Consider the following 27,166-nt stretch of genomic DNA (forward strand, 5'->3'; position numbering starts at 1 on the left):
GCATGACACCTGGACACAGGTTCAGACTGGCCCACAGGGTAACAGCGGAATCCCCCGGTGAGCCCCTGTGTAGACCTGGGCCCCCAACCCCACTGTATGGGCAGTACTTGGCATAATTCATTTGATTCTCTCTGTAAATAAAAAAAACAGCATCTCATCGTAATCATTAGCCAAACTACCCAGTATATTACTATTTAGAGATATAGGTACATTTGTGAAAGAGGGTAGTGTAATATTTGTATGCAGGTGAAAAGTGGCCCCCACAGCCAATATCACTGGTGGGCCCTTAGCACCCAGTCCGACACTGCCTGGACATGTGAACAGAAGCCAATGCTTCAATTTATTACATTCCCTATCCTTGTACAACTTTTCTAAATTCCTGGAAACTCCCCTTCATCACACTCTCCCTCCTCCCTCCACACCATGCAATCATGTGATATTGTAATAAGGAGCAGAACTTAGGGTGTAGGTGATGGAATCCCGAGCAGTGACCGCCTGCAGCCTGTGCCGTGCTCTCCAGCACATCACTGCGGACGAGACTGACACCAGTGACAAGAGGCGTCACTCACAAGCAGAGGCAGAGCGTCACAGGCCACGCCCACACACGGCCCCGCCCTCCCGGGATCTCCAGTTATCTGACGTAATCCTCAGTTAAATAGCCGGCAGTGAGGACGTCCACACACACAGCGGCCAGCGGAATCCGGAGAGGGCTGGAGAACGGATCGATCCTGTGGATCACCCGCGGAGTGCTGATCCTCTGACAGGTAGGAGCTGTGACAGTGCGGATAGCTCACCGTCGGGCGCTGTGCAGCGCGGATGCGGTCTCTCCAGTAGGCGCCTGGATGGATGTGGTCCAGGGTCATCATACACCTGATCGTGCTGCTGCTGACAGCTGTGGAGGTGGGCAGCAGGAGAGGAGCTGCTGATGAGGGTGCCTGCACCCATCTGCCTAGTGAGAGCTCCTCTGGGATCTTCAGAAGCCTCCCTCCTACCTCCTTTGCTGATAATATTCTGCCCTCTACACCACATTACCCTTTCTGCCCACCTTACCTGATATTACCCTTACTGCCCACCTCACCCTGCTCTGTGCTTTTTGCCCCTGATCCTGGACTGTTCTCCCAGCCCCATCACAGATCGCTGCACCGTCTGTCAACCAGAATCGTTCTCCTACCTTCCACAGCCAGCGATGTATTCAACCCTTCCCAGTGGCTAAAGTCAAGGGGTAAGAGGATCTCAGCAGATTGAAGGGGCAACAAGACCTGGCCTGAATGAGGGGCAACAAAAAGTGTCCTGAATGATTGGTAACAAGAACTATCCTGGATGAAGGGCAACAAGAACTGTCCTGGATGATGAGCAACAAGAACTGTCCTGGATGATGAGCAACAAGATGTGTCATGGGTGAAGGGACATCAAGATGTGTCCTGAATGATTGGCAACAAGATCTATCCTGGATGAAGGGCAACAAGAACTGTCCTGGATGATGAGCAACAAGATGTGTCATGGGTGAAGGGCAACAAGATCTATCCTGAATGATTGGCAACAAGAACTATTCTGGATGAAGGGCAACAAGAACTGTCATGGATGATGAGCAACAAGAACTATGCTGGATGATGAGCAACAAGATGTGTCATGGGTGAAAGTACATCAAGATGTGTCCTGAATGATTGGCAACAAGATCTATCCTGGATGAAGGGCAACAAGAAGTGTCATGGGTGAAGGGACATCAAGAAGTGTCCTGGATGATTGATGAGCAACAAGAAGTGTCCTCAATGAAGGGCAACAAGAACTCTCCTGGATCAAGGGACATCAAGAAGTGTCTTGGATGAGGGGCAACAAAAACTGTACTGATAAAGGGACAACATGAAGTGTTCTGGATGGAGGGACAAGAACTCTTCTAGATGAAGTGACAAGAACTGTCCTGGATGAACAGACAACACACACTATCCTGGATGATGGGACAACAAGAACTTGTTGTTCTTGATGTCCCTTCATCCAGGACAGTACTATCATCCAGGACAGTTCTTGTTGTCCTTCATCTAGAACAGTTCTTGTTGTTGTTCATCCAGGAAAGGTCTTGCTATCCTTGATCCAGTAAAGTTCTTATTGTTCTTAATCAGATCTTGTTGTCCCTTCGCTTTGCTTAGTTCTTGCTACCTCTTCACTTTGCTACTTGCTGGTGATTCAATTTAGACAATGACTGCTGCCCCTGAGCTCTCTAGTGTTATTACTGCCCCGTCATCTTGGACATTACCTGCTACATCTTCAGCCTGGATAACTCTCCTCTACTAAAGTATAGACAAATAGTGCAAGTCCTCAGAAAATGTACTTTACCTATTAAGTAATGCCTATGACAATAATTCCAGTTCCATGCTCGTGTGCGTATAACTAGACTTGTGTACATATATATTTACATCTGTGTATAGATAGATATAATTGATTAAGGAATGAACTACATCATAGAAAAGCTGTTACCATGAACCAGACAGTGCAGTTACTTTTATTTAGAATTTCAATATTTTATTGTTATTCTTATTATTATACAAGGTTATTTTTTGCTTCTATTGCTTATTTTATGTTTACTAAAGAGCAATAATCTTTAGTAAGGCACTAGATTTATTTGCAGCATGTATAGTGTCTGTAATTTATGAGCAGACTTAAAGATTTATAAGTGTATGGTGCTAGTCAGTTCTAGATAGATAGATAAGGGAAGGTTATTGCATCCTCTTGACCCATGGGGTATGACAGGACTCTCAGCTCAGGCACACTGGTGCTTGTGGTTCCACAACAGTAGAGCCAGGATTTGCCTTGACTTGTTGCTGGCTATATAGCGCACATCATAAAGATAAGGCATGAGCTAATCTTCTTAGCTTCCAGACCTGTTGTCAACAGTCAGGTGGAAAATGTTATTGCAGGAGTAATGCACATGATACTCAGGTATCGGGGTTGAGGTCAGGTAATCCCACACCTCGCAGCTTGCGTGACGAGGCATTACAAACATTTGGTCTGTAGAATAACGATATGTCTAGTTGAAAGCTATTATGACTTGATTCCTCATTTTTGCGAGTGACATAAATCAAAGGTTAACAGTTTGCTTCTCCGAACGCTTGTCGCCATTGTATACACTTCATCCATTTTTTTCTGGAGACAAGGTTGTGTTCTTATAAAGAAACTATTTTACAAGGCGCCGTTGTCATTTGATTGCTCGTAAACATTATATACCCCCTTGAGGCATGTCTTGGCTTGTAACTATGACGGCTTAATAACTTTCTAGCAAGGTATGGAGATTAGGCATTAGGTGATGGCACCTTGTGTTGTGACTGCCTACAAGCGACGCCATTACTCCCAGCCAGTGGTGGGGTAGGCTGCCTCCATCACAACCCAAAGTGACCCAGTCATGAAGTCATTGGTAGGCTCTTGTATAAGTAGGATTTTACATTACATTTGCCATGAATAAACTCGGTGATGGGATGCCATTAGGGGTGTCCCAGGACTGGAAATGTACACAATGTTGATTTTTCAGACTGGGTGGATGTTTTTGACATTTGAGGACCAGAAATGGAATGGAATGATTAGTGTTCTCCAATCTTATTTCCAGCCAATTATTTTCCTCCTTCCTGTTAATAAACTTTGCTATGTAAAAAGACATAACATACATGACTGCATCTCTAAATAAAAAGGGAGATCCACCAAGGCAATTAGCAGAACATCTCCAATTAAAGTCCATCCCTGGAAGCACCAGTTATCTTCAGGAACTAAGTCCAATTAGAAAGACTGGAACTAAATCCAATTAGTAACATCAACAGTCTGTATGTAAAATGAAGGGAATCAAGGGACGAGCTTTCTGCTCTGTGACTTCTGCAAACCTCACCTCTTCTCCTTTTACTTTTCTACCCTTCCCCTTACTTCCCTAATTCATTACACCTAACTCTACTTGCTAAACTTCCTCCTCTAGAACAGCTGCTTTATAGTTTAGATGTAATTCTCCTGGGGAACAGGAGAAACAGTAGCACGCAGAGCCCCTAATGCATTGTAATGAGGACCCCTAGAACTCCATTTGCTGTAATACAGGCCATGTGCATCTGCTTTATTGTCTGCATGAACCCCTAAGGCAGTCTCTACACTGGGAACCCTTAAAGGAAATGTATCAGAACGATAACTGTATATATGGTCATGTAGCTTTCTGAAAGATACCTTTACTTATGCAATCTGTTGCTCACTGACTATAAAATCATTGTTTTAATTAATGTTCAAATTTGGCTTCAATGTCACTTCCAAGTCACTGCCAACCCTGGCCCTATTCCTCACCCAGCCCACCTTCCTCTGCTTGACTGACAGCTCACCATCTGTGTAAGCAAGCCACTGTGCTGTCAGTCAAGCAAAGGAAGGTGGGGCTGGGTTGGGCATAGAGCTAGGTGCACAGAGGCTTGGGAAGTGCTCGGATCATGCCCAGGGCATTAAGTAGATCCACATTTGCATATGAAGCGAAACAGCAATTGCATAAGTAAAGGTGTGGATGTCATTATCTTTCAGAGAGCAGCATGGCCATATAAACACTTTTGGGGATGGGAGTATCATTCCGATTCCCTTTAAATTAATACTTAATTTTCCTATTCTGGGGGAACTCCAATGACTACAGCATCACAATTCTAAAGGAGAATGTTCTTATTCGAGGAACCCCTGATAGGGTTCTACGGAACATTGGTTGAGAAACAGGGTAATACCCAGAGCACAAAACGGGTGTATAGCCAGCTCATCTAGGGAACAGGGGCACGGATAAGTTGTGACATTGTCAGTAGTGAGCAAAAACAGGAGAAATCCAGCAGGCTTGTAAATTCAGTAGATGAATAAAATCACTTCTACAGTATGTATTCAGAGAAAGAATATTAAAAAATCCAGCACATGGAACAGGAAAGAGAATCTTACGCGTTTCGAGCATTCTATGACTAAGAGGACACAGCGGGCTTGAAACGCGTGAGATTCTCTTTCCTGTTCCATGTGCAGGATTTTTTAATATTCTTTCTCTGAAAACATAGAAGTGATTTTATTCATCTTCTGAATTCACAAGCCTGCTGGATTTCTCCTGTTTTTTTTCTCAATATCCAGAGCTCTTACGCCAATTTTCTGTAGACTTATCAATAGCTGCAATAATTGGACACGAGTGGTGATGTCATTTGTATGAGGTCATTTTGCTCCTAGTTGCTGCTGGATAAGATACTAAATGTAAAAGTGACCGAGCCACAAATCAAAGATGGGAATGAATGGGTTTCAGGATGAAAGGTTGACTTTGGTTCCTCTGCAGGTTCTGAACGTGCCGTTGTGTAATATCTGAGACGTTGTGTGGTTTCTATAAAAATCCCAGTCTTCCCCTCACATGCAAGCCTCTTGTAAACCTCAAGATTTCCTTCATGCTAGCAGATATTTCCGTGTCTCGGCGTTCTTTCTCAGTGTATACTAAACATCAATCCTGCACAGGTCCGTCATCCACAACCTCAGATCTCTCATTTACATTTTAACCTTAGACTTTTTTTTAGTAATTATAACCCATCATTTCGATAGATCTTCATGGCCATACACAGTATTAAGTGGAAGCTAAGGAGGGGCTGTGGCGAGCGCCGAGTCTCCTGTGGCTTGTAGAAACTTAATGGCCACTTATGCATAAGCCTTAATTAGAGGTGACACACCAAATGATTGTGCACGCCATCATAAACATGTCATTTACAGCTTTGCAGATTGTATCTGTGAGAATTGTAAGACTAGATTAACGAGACAAGTCTCCTCCCTAGAGATGCTGATTTCCACACAATGGCACAATGTATTCATTATATATTCAGTAGACATCTAATAGCAGGTGCTTTTAATCCGGCCCAGACATGGCAGCAGTTTCATTGTGCGATTCATAGATATTATATACTTGTCTTAGATTGGGTTCCTTATTAAGTAGGCTAGTTCTGCATCTGGACTAGGTAAGAGTACTGAGTAATCAGAAACTTTATAGGGAATGTGTCATCCAAAAATCAGACTTTTGTGTTTTTTAAATTTATGTTTTTTATGTTTGTTTTTTTGCTTTTACGGATCATGATCTTTATTAAAAAAAAAAACTAAATTAGATATGTTGATATTTTTTACACTGGTCTCTGGATATATTTTAGACTCATGCTTTCAGGTAGTTTTCAGTAGGCTCACTATCATCAGAGACAGGATTACAATGAAAGGTAACACAGCTGATAATTTAGCTTAAAACTCAAGATCCACCATTCACAATTGGTGATATTACATCTCCCCGTGCTTGCCGTCCTTTTGCACATGCTCATTAGATGCTTGAACACAAAAGTTAAGTTCAGAGTCTGTCTATTCCTGCTAACGTACTTATTGATTCCCTGAAACAACAGAAAGTATGAGACTATGACAGCCTTAGTGGCCAGTGTGAAAAATAAGAAAGCCTATGCTCACCTCCCGTGCTGGCGCCGTTCCAGCGGTGTCGGCACTCGCAGTCCCGGGGCTCGTCTGTGGCTCTATAATACATGGTGCCCGGCGCCCTATCAGTGGTGACGTCACTGTCCCCACCTTCCGTGGAATTGAAGATGAAGAGGAAGTCAGAAAGCAGCAGCTGCTGGGGACTTCCTCTTCATGTTCAATTTGTCCGAAGGAGGAGACGGTGACGCCAGCACTGATTGGGTGCTGGAGTCATGTGTCATACAACCGCAAGAGAACTCTGGGACCGCGAGTGCCAACACCACAGGAACGGCGCCAGCAAGGGAGGTGAGCATAGGCTTTCTTATTTTATCGGGACCAAGCGTGGGGAATGAGAAGGGATTGTCCTAGTAGTGGGCAACCCCTTCAAGAAATTCTTAGTTGCTTGACTGCAGAAATATGAAGTGATTTTCAAGATAATCAATAAATTAGCAAATCTATCCCCAGATTTCACAATACAAAATACATACTTTATTAATTGAAACTCTTAGACCTGATGAGGCTGTTGTTCTTTGTGAAAAAATCCATGTCAGTATGACTGTATAATGCTGATATTTAAATGACCATTTTATGAGTCCAGTTAAACTTGGCCTTATCAAATGTTCATTTTAATTTCAGGCAAGGAAACTTTTGTTTTTTTACAAATGATCATGCAGCAATCCTGACATGAATTTTCAAAGAAAGTACACCAGCCTTGTCAGTGCTAACAAATCTATTTAATAGTCCCTGCAGTTAATTTTTTCAAATCTGTGAGCGATCCACTTTTAATGTTAATATTGTAATCGTTACTTATTTATACACCTGTGACTGGTGCATTTAAGGATAACATTATCGAAATTTCTAGTCTTCATGGATATAAATTAAATCACTTGATTTTAAATGACTACATTTAAATGGGTTCTCATTTGCCTTTTTTCGGCGTACACTGCTCCCCTGCTTGCAGTGGGCGGTGCTCTACTGAAGATTGACAGCTCAATCCAGCGCCATGTTTGTGCCATTGGGCCGAGATGTATGCTCTGCCCTGTTGCAAGCAGAGGCAGATTTGCTTCAGCAGCATCAAAGGAATGCAGTGGAGTTGGCTGGTTTCTGCGACCTGGCCAGCTTCAGATCAGCACTTGCAAGTATGCGCTCTTTGCCTAGGTTATTCACTGCCTCTGATAAACTGCTGCTGTGGAAGGTAACGGAGGCAGCAAGCAGTAAACTATTTTATAAAAAATGTAGAATATTTTCAGTTAGAAGTAAATTGCAAAGTTGCTTGTTATTACAAACATTTTGCAACATTATCCCTTAAATGAAACCTGTGACATCCAACAACACTGGTATGACAGCCTGGTCATCAGCATGTTTGTGGAGAGCAGGCTTTAAACTAGAGTGATTCCAGAGTGCTCCATGCACAGCACCTGGAATCAAGCAGCTGCAGGGAGAATAAAACGTAATTTTCTCCCTGTAGCTGCTGCACCAGTAAGGTAGTCAGATGATTTAATTGCGATTTGCCCGCACATTTCCACTATATCTGCAGGTAAATTACATTTTTAGTGGCGACAGGTTCCGTTTAACAAGATAAGATATCCCCTTTAATAAAACGACTAGAAGTATCTGTGAAATGTAGATTTCCAGTTTTTATATTTTAAATTTGGAAACTAAATATGAAAATGAACAAAATCTATACTGAAACAATGATCTTTACTCTAAAGTTACATATAATGACGGTGCCCTTGGAATAGACTTGCGAGGATTGTACTATTTCGTGTATGTGTGCAGAAGGATATGCTTGGACATGCCCTAGACATTGTCTCCCTCCTCCCTACGAAGTGTGACTAAACTGGGACCAGGATGACGGGGAATGACGCTGTGGTTTGGCCTGCAGCTAGCTGAGTCAGGCTTTCACATCGACATGGGAAAGCTCCCTATTATAGGAGCAGTGAGAGGAAGAAGCCATAGTTGTGTATTTACAACATAATTTTAATCACCATTTTCCAGCATTTTATATGTCTCTTACTTTTCATAAGCTTTCATCATTATCTAGTTTTCTCCTGCTGACAAGTCGATGACATTTTTATATTTATTGCATTTAAGCTGTTGTATCTCTATTTCTATGAAGGAGTAATAAGAATATCAGGACTGGTTTTCTATTGCAAATATTTCTAAAAATGTGGTTTTTTTTAGCCTATAAAGGGTTTTCCCATCCAGGACATTTATATATCCACGGGTTATTGTTCAATTATAAATCTGGGTGCAGGTATGATGTAAGTTTTGATCATTTGACGAAGTTGCTGGGGTTCTAGATTCAGCTCCCTCCATGGTCCAACATCTGCATGAAGTTTGCATGTTCTCCCCATGTTTGTCCCAGTTTCTTCCCACAAGCAAAAGATATAATAATAAGAAACGTTGATTGTGAGCCCCAATGGGGACCATGACAATAATGTCTGTAAAGTGCTGTGGAATATGTTGGCGCTATATAAACAAGCCTAATAAATCAAAGGTAGTATAGTATATAGAATGGAAAAAGACTACCAGTAGAATATCCGCTAGTCGTGTTTAGTTTGAGACTTCGTAGTTTATTTGTTATTAATAATCCTCTTTGGTCTGAATAGTATCGGTATTGGCCAATCTCCTAAAAAACAGATAGCTGGGGGCATTTATTACGTGTGAAAAAAAAGCAGCTATCTAGGAAAGGGTTCTTTACAGTTAGAGCGGTCAGACTGTGGAATTCCCTACCACAAGAGGTAGTCATAGCTTTTTAAAAAGTCCTGGATGCTCTTCTGGCAACAAATGGCATTGTGGGTCATAAATAATCTAGCGATAGAAAATGTGTAACTGGTGGAGAAAGGTTGAACTTGCTGGACCTATGCTTTTTTCTCATCTTCTGTAACTAACCAAGAAGCTTTCCAATTGAAGCTTGTAAGCGCTTCTCTGAAGTTGGCCGGACCGATGCTGCAGATGCTAAGCCACTACCAGAATGCACAGTGTAGGCCAGCGGTCAATGGTGTGGTTGGTCCAAGCTATCAATCAGGAGAGCACAGTCCCCCATCATGCAGGAAGTCAGCTGATTGGGTAGCGGTACACCCCTGAAAATAGATGCTGGAACCTGCACTTACAAGCAGCGGTTGAGCACATACTCTTTGCGGTTGTGTTTGAAATGGAACAGTGTTTCCTGCGAGCGCGTGACCCAAGCAATGTGTGGTTGGGCCAACTGACTAATATCAATCACTAAGCCAGCCCCGTTCTCCGTCTGGATACATAGGCAGAGAGGAAGGTTAGGGCTAAGGTTAGTCTGCCAGCACCCTTCACTAACAAGCTTCACATGACAATCTGAATACTGCTTTTCCTTATTTGCGATTTCTATGAAAGTAATCTGAAAAAGTGTTTGACATCTAGGGGCTTTCATTATAATTCCTGGTAATAAAAGTCTGATAATGTTATCTGTGTTAAAGGAGTTAACAGAAAATGGAATACACCCTACTGTTTAACTTCGCGAGATAAAAACTCAACCACGGGCGAGATGCCATTACATTGCCAATTACCTCATAGTTACATAGTGCAAGGGATGCAAAACTAAAGAGCTCCTACAGTAATCATAAGGAAAGGCACAGTGATCCTGCGCCCAAGTATGTGGCCCGCCAATTTCATCTAAAAAAAAATCTGGAAAAATTAGCTATTTATTTTTTATCACAAAATATGGACTCCTAGGATTCTCGCCAGTTTTAAATGTAAAGGGTGTAGCCTTTGTTTGCTAAAAAAAACATGTACTTAAAAAATAAACAATAAAAAACTACCTTAATTTGACATTCTTTGCCTATAGCTCCTGTGCAGACCTATGCATCTCACCTGACAGTAATGGACTCCTTCATGCGTCTCCTACTTCTTTGTGCGAGTAGTATTTTACCATAAAGACAAATTGGTCTGCATTGCCTAGGAGATATTTTTTAACCAAGACTATTTGTAAATTTGCTTAATTTTTTTTAGATGAAGCAATAATAATTGGTTGTAGTTTGTTTAAAGAGGTTAACTCTTCACTGACAACTCCTTTAATAAAGCCATTGTGGTGATCAGCTCATTGCCGTGGGACCAAATATATATATGGCTAACACGATACTGCTTATCTGGTAAGGTCAAAGGGTGAGCATACAGCGACCCTATCAAGATACTTGTGTCTCCTGACCTTACCGCGGAGGTTGGCACCCTATACCTGCGCACATGGCGCCCCGGCTCATCGTCGACTCTTGTCTTTCCTCAGGCCTTATAGGACTAGATAGGGAGAGTCGACGATGAGCGGGGCACCATGTTCACAGGTATAGGGTGCCAATCCCCACCATAATAGGAGACACCAGTATCTTGATAGGGTCACTGTATGCTCCCTTTGACCTTACCAGACAAGCAGTATCGTGTTGGCCATATATATTTGTATCTCTTTATATGTGTATATTCTGTTGTAGGTATTCTAATTAAAAGTGATGTTTTAACTTTGCTAATCATTAAATAAAGTTCTCAAGTCGGTGAACTTAGGCTTTTACTTGTACTTAATATTTTTTGTATTTCGGTAAAAATAGTGCTCCAAAGCAATTTACCCCAGAAATTGGTTTGATGAATCTGGGACAATGTTCATGACATTGGCCACATTTATGATACACTATTAACATATATAATTTTATTTTATGTTATCATTGATTGAAACCCAATGGATTCTTTTAATGTGGCTTAGGTGCTAAGTAGGAAAGGCCCTTTTATATAAAATGGGCATGTGTTCGTGATCAGTCCTGTTCAATAGTTATGCATTATTGGGATCTGAAAGTGTCATCCCAGGTCAGCGGTCATAAGTCATTCAATGGAAAGGAACAATATGAATTGCAAGGTTGAAAAAAAAAGAAACCACCATAATTAACTGTTAGCAGCATCTGTTATTAGTGCAATTTACTATGATATAGTGTTCCCTGCGTCGCAGCAGAAAGTGTCTGGAGTCCAAGGTCAAAGTGGAGATAAGAACTTGGGTTTTGTTGTAAACAACTGTAATCCTACCGGATTTTTTTTTCTTCCTTGTAATGAGTGACAGATAGAGTTTATGACAGACAGCTCCACCACGTCCCTTTATTTCCAGATTCCCTCTTTTATTCCCTCTATTTTTGAGTTTCGGCTTTCCGAGAAATTTTATTACATATTGTAAAAGTGTAGAAAGTGAAACAATGCAATTGCGTAAAAGTTCTGAGACGTTTGATGATATGACCTGATGGCATCATCTATACAGACATACCAGTGTGAATTATAGATGATAACAAATATATGTGTAATCATAATGTAATATCATACAATGTCATGAGTCACAAAATCATAATCTCCTACTTTTATTCATTACATATGCAATTGAGGATTTCAAAAATTTGTGCAGACATAGTGTTTGCCAAATCTACCGTAATATGAATATTGGTGTCCATCTATGGTCAACAGATCAGGAAAAAAAAGGCGCATTTCTAATTAATAATGTTAACATTTTGTATTCTGCTACAATGTATTGCCATCTTGTGGGCAAAGTCGGATATTGACATCACCCACGTGTTTCAAAAACAAGTTCAAACGTTGGATTTTCATAGAATATTTTGAGAGATTCCAGGGCCTTGTTATGGTGGGCCTAGATTCGTGCTGTTGGGTTTGTGATGGAATATCGTTTCTTCTTGCCCTTCCCCTCTCTTTCTTCTTCTTTCCCTTCTTTTACTTTTTTCCTTTTTCCTTCTCTTCCTTCTTGAAGGGATTCCCTCTTGAGGTCCCTGCTTTCATTTTGGTGTTGCATGGAAACAGGCTGGGACAATTGTCTGACTTATCTCCTGGTTTGGTGGAAATATATTTACATGTTCTATACTGCGACACTCATTGACACACTATTGATTCGAGGTCGTGTATGACCATTGGTTTGTTTGTATAATTTAACAATGATATTTAGCATAATTGTATAATAATGAGGGTTGTTTTTCTATAAAAAGAGTTGAACATAAAAAATCTGGTGTGTGCGCCCTTAGCAACTTATTGTATTTCATTGTTTTTATGTATTTTGTTATAGCAAAATGAGAAGTAGAAAAAATGCCCCAAATTTGTGTTTTTCATCTCATTTTCACATTGTAACAGAATTGCTATTTCGATTTCCACTTTTCAGTTTCATAATTGGAACGCAATAATAAAATGTAAGCGGGGGACAGATCTGCCACTTGTTGAACACTAAGGGTGCCTGGAAGACCACATGGACTTAAAATGGATCTATTGGATTTCTGCCATAATGTCCAGTATTTTACATTAAAAAATATGACAGAATCTGTGATGGACATTTCCAATACTGGTGTGAACATAGCCCTAGAAAGTAGAGGCCAGTCATCCACATGCTGGGACCACCATCGATTATGAGAGCACTGGTTTTGTGGATCCTGTTTGGTGCAGTGGTGTTCAAGCGAGTCCACTGGTGCTCCATTTAAAGGACTGCCAAGGATAGCCAAGTAGAAAACTCAGCTATCTCCGATGGTCCTATAGTGTACAAAAGGAGTTACAGAGTCTGCATTCTTGATGACGGCTCCAATCAAAGCTAGACGTGTAACCTTTGTTCTCAAAATTGAGGATCCCAGTGGTTGAACCGTTGACATTTACTTTGGTTTGTACTGGTGACCAGAAGTGAGGATAGATAGTAATTTTTTAATTATGGGAAAGCTTCTTCAGGCTTTTGGACTGGTTAGAGGGGCCTAACTGGCCTGTAACATAACTTGCTGTGAGCATCACATTAGGCCCAGATGGGAAGAGCAGTACCGGGAAAATTGATCCACAGCTTAACCTCACAAGACTTCATAGGCTGATTCCCTTACTGGTGTAATATCAGCAACTCATTTGGTATGAAAACATCTAGTAACATCTGGAATATTTTCTTGTAATTGTTGCCTATAAAATATTTTATTGAAAATGTTATGTAGTAGTTGTGTTTTTTCACCGTCTTTGTAATATCTGTCACTTCTAGTTAAAATTAGTTTCAAATATCTAATTTCTAAATGTATAAATTGTTAAGAAGGAAAAATGGTCAAATTACTATTTCTTGTGGAAGCTTTAATAATTTTAACATTTGACATTCCTAAAAATCCAGCCGTAAAAGAGTTTGATTGCTGGTCAATGGCATCTCGCCAAGGCTGTTCATCCAAAAACTGCTGTAGACTCTTGAAGCCTTTTCTTCCTAGGATATAATATGGTATTGTGGCAGCAAGTATTTGCATTGCCATATAAATGAACCTCCATGAAAGGGGTCAAATAGCTATTGTCAGCAATCCAGTAGATCCTGATCCAGAAATTGGAGTACATACACAATTTACTCAGTTAACAATCTGCCCATTTGTCATTGAAATGGTATATTCTACATTTCCTTTCCTTATAGACACTTGAAAACAAGTATCTCAAGGTTGTCGAGTGACATAACGCCAGAAAGTTCCAGTTTATCATAGACATGAGTGTGAGTTTCCATAGCTTGCAGCTGTTTTGGTTACTATAGATATAAATATGTCTGGGTACGTACAGCTCCTCCGGGATTCTATATGGTGTCTGTTACAAATGTTCTTGCTACATGGGTTTTCTATTATTTCTGCTAGTAATAAGCATCAGTAATAAAACTACATGTACAAACATAAGTATTGATTCATTGATGGTTCATAGACTTGGCCTAATATTGCTCTTGTCTTCACAATATAGTCTTATTACTCCGATCATCATGTGTTATACTTTGCATATTGCCATGTGTGTTGGGGGAATGACCTTGATACCGCAGGATTGCATAAACACATATGGTAGTAAATATCCAAAACAGATTTTGGTGCGGATTCCGTGCCAAAATCCACCTCGATTCCAATCGCAGTTGATGTAACCCTATTCACTTGCTCTGGAAAAGATGGACATTGCCTACACTGCAGAAGATAATGAGCATCTGTATATTTCTGTAGGTTCTGCCCAGAAATGTGGCTAATCATTGAGCGTATCTACAACACATTCAAAGCAGAAATCTGAAGGTCAGCTTCAGACACAGATTGTTTATTATAACTGTCATCTAGGTGTATATCGCTGAGTGAGGGCTCTTTAGTCAAAATCAGAAAACCACCTTCTCCACTACACAGTGTGTATATGCTACATATAGTGTTCTTATATTACACACCCAAAAGCATGGGTTTCAAACTGGGGGCATAGAGACTGGGAGCTCTGCATTCGTGGCTAAAGGTTTTTAGACTGACAAAAGATTTCATTTTCACAATGCTGCTTTACTGCTATTTTATATCTTTTATTTAGATGTTTCTATGGTTACTGAAGTATAATTATAAGCATTTCAGAAGTTTTAAAATTTTTATTGACAATGAGTTTGTGTGAATATTTACGGTGTTGACCTTTATTTTTCGAGACTTCTGCAATTCTCCCTGACATGTTGGATATCAGCTTCTGGGCCAAAATGTTGATCAGTGGCAACCTGATTCATATCTAATCAATGCTTGGAGTTTATCACAATTTCTGTTTTTTTTTTGTCCATCTGCTTCTTGATGACTGACCACAGGTTCTCAATGGGATTGAGACCTGGGGAATTTCCTAGCCATGGTGGACCCCAGGTTTATTGATGGGATGACACACAACTCATGGTAGTTCTCATCTTTTCTTCTCCAAACATTCATTCTTCCAGGTGGCACAAACAGTCTGAAGAAGACTTTTGTCAGAGAATATCATTTTACCTCTGCTTTCAGCAGTCCTATCACTGTGCTTCCTGAAAAGTTATTTTCTCTGATAAAGTCCCCCTCAGGCTGTTCGGGACATGTGGATGAATGATTATGTGCAGCAGAAAAGTTGATTGCTACCATGAGCCCTGTGTAATCCCAACAAGCATCTTCAGACCATTCATGTGAGGGCTTGCTTTTCATTAAAGGGAGTAGGCTCACTCACAATTTTTTCTAACAACATTGCTTTGAAAAAGAATAGGATCTAAACATCGTCCAAGAGCAACTTCTCCCCGCCATCCAGGAGCAATTTGGTACTGATCAAAGCTTTTTTGAGTATGATGGTGCACCATCTCACCAGGCAAAAGTGATAACTAACTGATTGAACACACTGACATTTTAGGTTCATGCCAGGAAACTTTCTAGATCTGAATCCCAATGAGAACCTGTGGTCAATCCTCAAAAAGCAGGTGGACAAACAAAAACACAGAAATTGGGATAAACTCCAAGCACTGATTAAACAAGAACAGGGTTGCCATCAGTCAAGATTGGCTGATATTGAAACACTGAAAGTATTAAGGCTTTGCACAAGCTGTTGTCAATAAAAAATTAAAAACTTCTGAAATAATTATAATAGTACTTAAATAACCCTAGAAACATCTGACTAAAAGATGTAAAACCACTGAAGCAGCAAACTTTGTGAAAACCACAATTTGTGTCCATCTCAAAACATTTGACCTTGACTGAATACAGACCTTGCATTTGTACTATTGCCTGCCTTGTGTGTAAACTTGTACTGACAAGTTCAGATCCTTCAAGTGTGAGGACAAGGTACATGTTTGAGCAAGCTAGAACATGCCTGACTCACTGTGCAATGATGTCAGCTCTGGGTGGGGATAGTAGTAATATGATACAGGCAAACAAGACTATTTTTATCACGTCTGTTTTCCTTTTCTCAGACGACAACGTTTATGATGTACGTTTTTTTCTATACAAAGGGCAGTCGGTTCAATACAAGCATTATGTGGCTGGAGGACATGGTCACACTCAGGCCCTGGTTTCTGTTTTAGGCTTTATGTCTGCAGAATAGTAAATGCTTACCAGGAGAATGGTTAGGACGAAATTGCTGCAGTTTATTTTTGAAAGTGCCTTTACACGCAGTTTGGCTCCTGTTTGCATCACATTTTTGCTCTATGTTAAGCATATTTTCTGGGAAAAGTCTCATATATGTTGTTCCATTACCAGATATCAGAAGAGTGCACGTTTGGTTCCCGTTTGGCATATGTATTTCAGAAGCAATCGGGTTCTCCATACTTGGCTGACCTGCTTCTGCTCAGGCTGTCAGTAGTCAGTAACGATTGCTATGAGCTCCACATCCTCTAAAGCTCCACGTCCTCTGTTCTCTGGCTAAATACTACACAGTGCTATGCTGCCAAATGTGGTACTTTTACCTCATCATCCTTAAAGTGCTTGTCTCATGGTCGCAAATGGCTAAAATTGTAAAGTGCTTGTAAGAACAAGCAATTCTGCAATTTGCTTTTTATTAAAAATCCTCTTGTTCCAAAAAACTGAGTTTTTTATATAATTTATAATTTACAGCTCCTTGCCTTCGTTACCGGACACCTGCAATGATGAGTTGCCTCGGCAAGGAGCTCATACTTACAAGCTGTTTGTTATGGAGTTTGCAAGCACGGCTCTGAAGCTGGCCAGATCGCTGGAGGCAAAGCTGCCTCTGCTAACATAATCAGAGAATGTGAAGGTTGGAGCAGCTGCTCAACCACATCACTGGTCCAAATTGTCAGTCTTCAGGAGGGCACCGCCCCATGGCAATCCAGAAGCTGGGAGGAAGAGGAGCGGTGTGCTCCTGCAGAACAAACATGAGACAACACCATTCTTACCAATGCACTGTACCACTTTCTAGACCTCTAAAATATTCAGACCTCTTTAATGGTATAATATTGGACGTTTATTAGAAGAGTTGAGCGAATTTTCCAAAATTTGGTTCCGATTATGATTGGTGGCGAATATTGTTTTTGCAATATTCACCGAACACAGCCGAACATCATTGGAGTCAATGGCAGTAGAAATGAACGAATATGTTCGGAACAGATCATCAAACATAAATTTGGCACGAATAGGGTACCAATATGGTACGAATATGGCAAATTCAACTCTGTTTATTACCACATTTTTAAGGAGGCACATGTAGTTTAAGTAACAGAAAACAGAAAATGTCAACCTTGAGTTTTTGAATTTAGCAGAACTTGATGAAGTGTATATATGCATGTAAATACTAAAGCTTTTGTTTTCTGCAGTATTGATAGCTTTGACAGGAACGCATAACTATTTCTGTTCCAAGGACCATATTATCAGATTGTACCACTTCTATAAAATGTGATAAAACCTAAAGAGGTATTTTCACCTGAAAAGTGTATTGTAAATGTCTTATAGGTCAGGGTTTCACTTTTGAGTTCCTTTTCTCCTGAATTTATGATCACAACTATCTCCAATATAGTTTATAGCAGGTTTGAAGACCTTAGCAGTTTACTACTCCCATACTCTTTTATTATTATTGTCATTACTGTATGTCATATTTGTAATTCTTAATTTAGAATTTTCTTCTGTTTTGCAGAGAATATGTTAGCTGCCAGGAAAATGTTACCGGCTAATGGTTTTAATGAAAAGGTTCGTCGGAATCTTTTTGGAGAGGTCGATCATGAACAACTTAAAAAAGACTTTGAGACAAATATGAGGGATGATTTGGAAAAAGCCAAACTCAAATGGAACTTCGACTTTAAGAAAGAGATTCCAGTGAAGGGGAAATATGAGTGGGTAAGAGTGGAAGATCCATTCCTGAAGTCTACAACACAGGAGGGAGAAGAAGATCCACACCTGGAGGCTACAACACAAGAGATCATGGAAGATCCACACCAAGAGATTACAACACAAGAGGTATTGGAAGATCCACTCCAGGAGGCTAAAAGGGGAGAGGTGATGGAAGATCCACTCCAAGAGACGACAACACAAGAGGTATTGGAAGATCCACTCCTGGAGAATACAACACAGGAGAGTGTGGAAGGGTCACAACAAGAGGTGACGACACAGGATGGTGACACAAGATCGTACCTTGTTGGTTGCAAGCGAAAGCAAGCGGCTATTACCGGTAATTAAAACATGCAGTAGGGTTTTTCCCAATTCCAATCTGCAAAATGTGGTGTTATTAGAAAAAATACTCTGAGCAAAAGTTGTCAGTGCATTACACAGCAATTTAATAACCTGCAGAGAGAATCCTTGTGTCACGCCCCACCCCTTTGGTCATCCACTGTGCATATTGTGATATATCGGTTGTGATTGGCGAATGCCTCCACAAAAACCCCTGAAACTTTATTGCATGTGAGCTCAGCTCTTACTACCTCTACAAAATACTCACAATGCCCCAGGAAGCACAGAGGGATGTTGTATAGGGGTTCCTTCCAAAGCAGATGTAGTTTAGCTCTCCCAGTTCCTGCCTCTGACATTGAAGGTAAAGAGTGGTTTTCCTTCTGTAATAATATAACAGCCAGGGGTTGATTAAGGGTAGCCAGGGCCCCGTGCTGTTCAGACACTGTGGGTCCCCCCCCCCGATCACGTGACAGGGGTCATGTGACGGGGGTCATGTGTCGGGGGTCATGTTATACCCGAACCAGATTATTCCAGAAAAATGGCCGGGCCCTACTCTACTGTAACCTATTAAATAAAAGGAACAAATACCACCGCGCCATGACCAGACCACAAATTACAACCACAGTGATCGAATAATATCACATACAAGGAACAAATACCACTGCACCATGTCAAGACCACATATTACCACCACTTGGTGACCAAATAGCACATTCAAGGGACAAATACCACAACACCATTTCCAGACCACATATTACCACCACATAGTGACTGAATACTACAATACTGATCAGTAATTAAAAAAAAAACACAATACTATCACCATAAGTGCCAGTACTCAAAGGAGATCTGTACTTAGTATGCAGTGTCTGTGTAGAGGTAATACAGAGATCACTGGTGACATTATACACAGGAGCTCTGTATATAATGTATAGGTAATACAGTGATCACTGGTGACATTGTACACAGGACCTCTGTATATAGTATACAGTGTATAGTGTCAGTGTATAGGTAACACTGACTCACCAGTGACATCTCTAGGTGAAGTCCTTCATCTTTCATCCAGCACAGAACGCCATGATTTCTTCCAGCCAGGACTCGTTTCTGCAAGAAATAACACAGTTATCTCGAGCTCTGCTTGCAGAACACATTACTTAATTTTTCACAACTTCTACATTACACCACATGGAGAAAAAAAGGTGATATAGTGTCACTCTGCACAGTAACAGGACCACCCCCCCCATTAAAAACAGTATACTCAAAAAATAAAATAAATACATCACTGCAGTAATAATATCCCTTAATTAGCCCCTATGGGAATAATATTCCCCACCCTGGCCCCGTGTGTCTCATTCCTGGCTCCAGCCATATGTTCTCCCATCCTGCACTCATGAGTATCCATTCTACCCCATATGATGTCCCCATCCTGCCCCATCTGTCTCCATTGTATCCATCCTGCCCCATGATCCAATCCTGCCCCATGTCTTTCATTCTGCCCCGTGACTCCAATCATGCCCCGTGTCTACATTCTGCCCATGCCTCCAGTCCTGCCCCCAGTGTGTCCAGCATATTACCCCCAGTGTGTCCAGCATATTACCCCCAGTGTGTCCAGCAATCTGCCCCAGTGTCTCCAGCATTGCCCCAGTGTGTCCAGCAATCTGCCCCAGTGTGTCCAGCATTGCCCCCATACAGTGTCTCTAGCAATCTGCCCCAGTGTCTGACTCCAGCATATTGCCCCCAGTGTGTCCAGCATTGCCCCCAGACAATGTGTCCAGCAATCTGGCCCAGTGTGTCCAGCAATCTGCCCCAGTGTGTCCAGCATATTACCACCAGTATGTCCAGCAATCTGCCCCAGTATGTCCAGCATTGCCCCAGTGTGTCCAGCATATTACCACCAGTGTGTCCAGCAATCTGCCGCAGTATGTCCAATTGTCCAGCATTGCCCAGTGTGTCCAGCATTGCCCCAGTGTGTCCAGCATTGCCCCAGTGTCTCTAGCATTGCCCCAGTGTCTCCAGCAATCTGCCCCAGTGTGTCCTCCAGCATTGCCCCAGTGTGTCCAGCAATCTGCCACAGTGTCTCCAGCCTTGCCCCTGTGTCTCCAGCAATCTGCCCCAGTGTCTCCAGCATTGCCCCAGTGTCTCCAGCATTGCCCCAGTGTCTCCAGCATTGCCCCAGTGTCTCCAGCAATCATCTGCCCCAGTGTATCCACCGTTAGCTTATCAAAAAACAAAACAAAACAAAAAAAACAAACAGAGTCTCCTCACCTGACCAGCGCTCCAGGCGGCGAGCTCCCTCCAGCAGCGCACACTTGTGCACTGCGGCCGACTTCAGCTGCCAGCCTCCAATTGGCTGGCGGCTGTTGTTAACTATTGACGTGCGGGCGCGCGCCCGCACGTCAATAGGAAACCGCCGCAGCGCCGGAAGGGGCCCGGTGAGCAGATGAGAAGGGGCCCAATGCGGGCCCCCTCTCTCTGCCCACCGGGTCCGGGGGCACATAAATGCCGGCGGGCATTCACAGTCACACCACTGGGCCCTGGGCTACCGCCCATATTGACCCTCTGATAATCCGCCCCTGATAACAGCTCTGCAGAAAGGAAACCTGTGACTCCTCAATCTTGCAGAGAACAATATTCTGTTCATGAGCAGTAAAAGAAGAGAATGCTGAAATCAAGAGTTGGTGAAGAATTGGGAAAACATGTGAGTTTTGCAGCCCCATCTGAGAGCAGCATAATGTAAGGGCTGGGACTCTTTCATGAGTAGGGCACCTACTGGGCTTCTTTCTGTAGTTTTGATAAATTCTCTTTTATTTGGTGCAGATCAAACATTTTTTCCTCCATAGTGAGCTCTGTATAACCCCATATGCACCATTGATTCTGATTCAAAGGTTTCTGTTTACACTCTACATAGAGAGAATGTTGACAATCGGTGGGGGTTATGCAGAGCTCATGAATATGGAGGACTACATTACTGTAGGTTAGCTATTCCTTTCAGTGATAATCTCCTGCTGATAAAACACTTCTTTATAATAACTATGGCAAGCATACAAGTAAGTTACCCAAGGCTGGAAACAGGTTCTCTGCCCCTAAATTATTCTGCTCTATGATTCAGTAGAAAATAAACATGGTTACAAAGTCTATTTAAGGGTATATGGCAAATATCGATTAAATGGAATCTGTCATTTATGTTTTCCAAGCTTAGGACTGGTTAAATAGGGAGAGGAACTCAGATTCCTTTATGTTTTTGTTTTATCTGCTGCAGGTCAGCTAGTCTTCTGAATGATGAGCTCCTTCTAATCCCACCCGCATCATTAATTGATATCTTTCTAACTCCACTATGCAAAGTCAGAAATCTACCAATCAGTGGTGGATTGTGATGATAGCCAGAACTCATCAATGTGAAGGACTAGATAGCAGGAGCTTATCATTGAGAAGACTAGCAGATCTGCAGCAGATAAAAATGGTGTATTATTAGTACTGCAAGAAACCCAGCAAGTGACCCCATTGGAATTTCGATGACTTTCTATATGCTGTTTTCAGATGAGGCAGCATAAATCTGGTGACAGATTCTCTCTATGGTGACAATTGTCTAAAACAGATGATTCCTTTTAACTGCTCTTGCTTGTAAACTGAGAAATTAAAAATGAATTATACGGTTAATTCTCAAATTACGATTGCCATGCTTATGCTATTTCTATCTTCATTAAAGGTGCTGTTAAACATGTAGGTTGCTCTCACATTTTATTTTGCATGTATGCAGTGGGGTTGCTATAGTTGTCAGCACTAAACCACAATCTCTTCTGGCAGCCACTAATGCATGTATTCTAGCACCTTCAAAGAAGTTTATCCTCCATTAATAGGATATACCTGAAGCCACTTGGTGAGTGGCCACTGTATAAAGGGAGAGTGCATAGGTTTCAAGTATATTCACTAATTATGAAAATCAGAAAAAACTTGCTGGATATTCTGGGTACGGCCAGGGGATGAAGGCTGTCCAGGGTCAGGTAGATGAAGAGTTTTTGTGGCATGATGCGTTTTGAAGTTGATCCAACTCCATCCTCAAATACATTTCTGAAGGAGAAGTTGGATCAATTCTGAAGCGCATAATACAATAAAACCTCTTCATCTACCTGACTCTGGACAGCCTTCATCCACTGGTAGCGCCAGTAATATCACACACGTTTTTTCTGATTTTCCTATGTAGTCTTTCCGGTTCTGGCAGTATGAGCCTAGGAACCATCGGTCGGAGCTGCAGCCGTCTATAGTGTCTCACACGTCTCCTGTGTCTGCTATACACAACCTCCTCAGGAGAGCAGTGCACCATCTCTTACTGAGACTAGATCCACAGATTTACACGCGAAATCTCCTTATATTTATATTTCAAGTATTTTCACGGCTTTCTATCCTGATTTCTTGAAAACGAATGATTGGTGATAAATTTTATATTCATATTAATGAGAAAAGCCTACCATTGGAAGCAGAGCCTAACTTTTAGTATGTTGCTTCCACAGATTACTATCAAGTGAAACGTCGCTGTTCTCCGCTTCCTTCACCGAGTCAGTGTGACCAGTGACTGGATTAGTTCCAGTTTCTACACATGATGTTTTCCATGAGTCCTTCCTCAAGAAAAGTCAAAACTTTCCATACAAGTATCTCCGTTTCAGGAAGTAAATCTTTCATTTGAAGACCCATAGACATAACCTGGACTGTAAGAAAAGTGGAAATGTTGATGCACTTCATTAAGGCCCTGGAGAGCCTTTAACCACTTTAGTTGCCATAGCAACAAAATTTCGCTGAGAAGGAATCTGCTTTTTGTATATATGAAGAGAAAATGTGTTGTATATATTGTATGTATGTAAGGAAACGCTGAGGCCTGTTGGCGATGTCATCAGCTTCGTGCCACGTGCAGTTTTGTCATTTTGTCTGTCTCTCAGCCACTGCCAAATCTAAAGTGCGCTCTTTGGAAAGGATAGAGTTAAAAATTCTAAATCCTTAAGATAGGAAAAGTAGCTCTTCAGGGTAGAAGATCACACCATGAGTGCTGTGTTTAAATGTGTCTTTTCCCCAATGTATTTTTTCCCCAATGAAGTCAATGGAGATGAAAATACCAAAATTGACAACATACACTAATCCAGGAAAATTTTGGATCTGTGTGATGTAGAGAGAGCTGAATGTCTAGACTACTATTATTTGAAGCACATGAAAGTGAGAAACTTTATATATCTTAGTGGAATCTTTATTAGATAAATCCTCCTTCTGGGCTCATCATTCTTTCCCCAAATTCTTGATTCTCATGTATAATCTGTTTTCCTTGAATACAAATGTTTCCATTACTGAGATAGGAGATGACAGTTGGTGTTCATAAAGTTCTATGGAGAACTGTAACATTCCTTTCAGGAGAACTTGCAGCAGAATGGCTGTGTCTACCTCTAGCTCCTCCCTCTCCTTTCCCCCTCCCATTTCCATAGGACTTTAAAAGCACCAACTGTCATCTTCTATCTCAGTCATTGGAAAATCTGTCTATACGGATTATACAGATTTTACCCATGAATTGAGAGTGAAAAATCAATCCAGGTGATGAGAAAAGCAGATTCCTCTTATAAGATTTATGAAATAAAACTGAAAATGACAATTACTCTTTAGGATTTGCCCATTGTTGGAGGTCACAGTCAGATCTCATCACGCCACACAGTATGAACGTTTCCTTTAGTGTGGCACTCGCTCTGGTACCGATAATAATGCTAACTGTGTAGCCCCAAACTGTATATTATTTCCGCACTTAAATAGTAAGCATTAGCGAATGTTAGTGACATCATGAAAAGGGATGTAGTACCTCGAAATAATAAAACTACATCACAATGAAGCTCTTTTCGAAAATCGGAATACTGTAAAAACAATTCTGTTAGGACCATGACAAAAGTTAACCACATGAAGTGTGCTTAGTGGAAATACATATCCAACACTTTGTCCTTCAATTAGAAATTGATATCGGTTACACAATTTAGTTTGCATCTGAAGATCAATTACTTTAGCATAGACAATTACTTATCTTGATTTTGTGAAAAATGTTTTAAACACTTTCAAATTTCGGTCACAACCTCTTTAAGTCCTTTTATTCCGGCTTAGAGTGGTTGTCCCATTTATTAGCCATGGCGTAGCTCTAATACCGAGTAGCTCTCGCTCCATCCATACATTACATGCCCAGCTATTTGCGACATTTTCCTGCAGGGGTAATGTAAGGCGTGCTACAGCTTTCCCTGGGATGACCAGTCATTAACAAGTCTTGACGGAAGAAAAAAACCTTTTAAGATTTCTTTTTCAGCTGTTAATTCTGTAAATCGATGTAAAACTACTGTCGGAAGAGTATATTCTATTGTTTTCTGACTTGAGAATGACTTTATTTATAAACTGGATAACTCTATGTTTTAGTAAAATTTTCAAACTCATCTTAATATAAGGTAACGGGGGAATATTTTACGAAAATATATATTAATTTAATGAAATTATTTTTACGACTGTGGCAGCACTCATAAAAGTATAAGGGCTCTCAAATTTGAGATACTGATCTCTACATTGCTTGCGAAGTGCATGAGTTTGCTTACAGAAGCCCATTTTACATCCATCTTACATTCTGTATTATGATTTTATTCCCAAAAGTTAGAAGAAATTCCAGCAAGGGAATATGGGCATGTAATAAGCCTTCAAGATGCTTGATAATTCTGCTAAATTGCACATGCCATTGGTAATAAGTTACTGAAGGCTATCTATAATGTGGGATCCAGCATTATAACTGAAGCTCCAAGGGCCAGTTTTTCTTATACGGGTTATTTAATATTAATGTGCTCTATTTTTTTTTTGTTTTTTGAGACTTGTTTGAGTATATTATGGTGAACATAGATGTATGAATGTATATACTAACTATGCATATCTTACTGCATAGTTACATTCTGCCTTCTACAGCCCCCTAAACTGAAAGAAAACTAAAATTAGACAGTCCAGATACCTATCGAAAAATAATACTGGCACATAAGGCTACAAGATTCTCTTAAAGATGGCCATGCACCTTCCATAACTGTTGGCAATTCTCCTTAAATGGACTCTATCAACACAGAATGACTGTTCCAACCAAGTACAGGCCCCCACTGCACCCTTGGCGGGGCCAAACATTTAACCTTCCCTCCTGGTTGTTCTCCCTCTTTCTCCACCCTCCCATTTTCATTGATTGACAGATCTGGCTGTATAGAGCCAGGGAAGGGCGGAAATAGATGGAAAACAAACAGCTTGAAAGATGCCCATAATTGTTTGACCATCAGCTGTCAGGCAGGTTGGATTTTTCTTGGCCGGCTACTCTACGTACTGTAAGTGTCTAGCAGTAATCCATCTCCTTTGCTCCTTTAAGCCAGCAATCTTATCGCTATGACTAGGTTTAGTTTTATTAATATTCCTTAATATAGTTTATCTCCATTAGCCATGACTTGTTTTGGCTGAGCACTTTATTTTAACGGGCAGAAATACTTATATACACTATAGTGCAATACAAAATTATACACTTAAAAATATATAAATGTAACAAAGTGAAATAAAATAAATGCTGCAGCGCATGAAAACTGATATATCCTATGTACTACATCATTTTTTTTCAGACCCCTTTCTTAAATCGTGTCTGCAATTTTAATGACGGATTTTACATCAACTTCAAATAAATCGCACACAGGATATGGACACCATCGGGGCATTTTTTTTTACTGAACTGCTCGTAATTTGGCTACATTTTTGATCTGGGTTTTATTTAAAAATATTGAATAATTTTGTTTTTTAAGCCTGCATATATTCCCATACATTGCAGGCTGCACGGTACTGTTCGTTGTGAAATCTATCTGATGTGATTCTGAACTCTTATAAAGCTGACATTCCTTTTTGATTGATTTCTACTTTATTTGATTGTAAAGATATAAGCTAAATTTGTGTCCGGCATAGAAGAGAGATGGGTTACAGACTGTGCCATCAGAGTTTGTCTTGTAGATCTCACACTGAAGGGTACTCAGCTACCTGCAATGTATGAGCATAAATGCAAGCTACTCAAGACAGTTGGAAATTGTAATACAACCAAAACACAAAATTATTTTTTAGCCAACATGAGTTTCAGTAAAATATATATACAACTATGTACATGACCTTTAATTTTGTATATTAATATATATTTTTTTAAAAAAAGATCACATCGGAGCAAGCAGTGTAGATGTGAAGTTCTCATATTTGAGTCTGAATCTCTGGAAACTGCAGGAGATTGGTAACTGTTGTGTACATCTCTGAATTCTCTACTGTGTCTTTTAAGGGATAGGAGGCAAAAGTTAAAGTACTTTATATACAGAATATATACATTTGTCACAGCTTTGCTAAGTATCGATTCTAATTCAGAAATATAACTAAAAGATGTACTCTCACAAGCAATGATGCAAATCGGCTCTCTTCCAAATTGAAGTGCACATTTGCATATGCACATTTGTGTAATAAATATCCCTTTAAAACTGTGATATTTGCTTACAGTTTTATTAACCCAAATCTGAAGGCCTTGGAGTTACTGAAGCACCAATAAGTCTAGTTTTTACAATATATTTCATTTTGTGGAAACCTCGGTGCATGGGTGATGGCATGTTTGGTTCCTGTCTCCTGCAGTCCTATGATGTCCTTGTTTACTATGAAGCACTTTGTACGCCACATTATTAGCACTAATTTGTAATTTGTAAATAAGATTTAAAAAAGTTGGTTGGATAACATATATATATATAATGTAACTATTTATTGCAAATAAAGAACTACATCTACAACTA

At 40.6% G+C, this 27,166-nt stretch overlaps 1 protein-coding gene across 1 annotated transcript; it reads left to right on the plus strand.

Moving 5' to 3' along the window:
• Positions 1–609: 609 nt before the first annotated feature.
• On the plus strand, positions 610–27,166 carry LOC143815557 (uncharacterized). Its single transcript, XM_077294873.1, has 3 exons — positions 610–764; positions 17,809–18,339; positions 22,847–27,166. The coding sequence occupies exons 2-3, from the start codon at positions 17,814–17,816 to the stop codon at positions 22,906–22,908; spliced, it is 588 nt and encodes a 195-aa protein (XP_077150988.1). The 5' UTR covers positions 610–764; positions 17,809–17,813; the 3' UTR covers positions 22,909–27,166.

Source organism: Ranitomeya variabilis, chromosome 3 (genome assembly GCF_051348905.1).
Source record: "Ranitomeya variabilis isolate aRanVar5 chromosome 3, aRanVar5.hap1, whole genome shotgun sequence".
NCBI classification, from domain to species: domain Eukaryota; kingdom Metazoa; phylum Chordata; class Amphibia; order Anura; family Dendrobatidae; genus Ranitomeya; species Ranitomeya variabilis.

Coding starts and splice junctions, on each gene's coding strand:
- LOC143815557 (XM_077294873.1), top strand. CDS start 17,814: ATGTTAGCTGCCAGGAAAATGTTACCGGCTAATGGTTTTAATGAAAAG. Junction 18,340..22,846: donor AAAGCAAGCGGCTATTACCG/GTAATTAAAACA, acceptor TTGCTTCCACAG/ATTACTATCAAGTGAAACGT.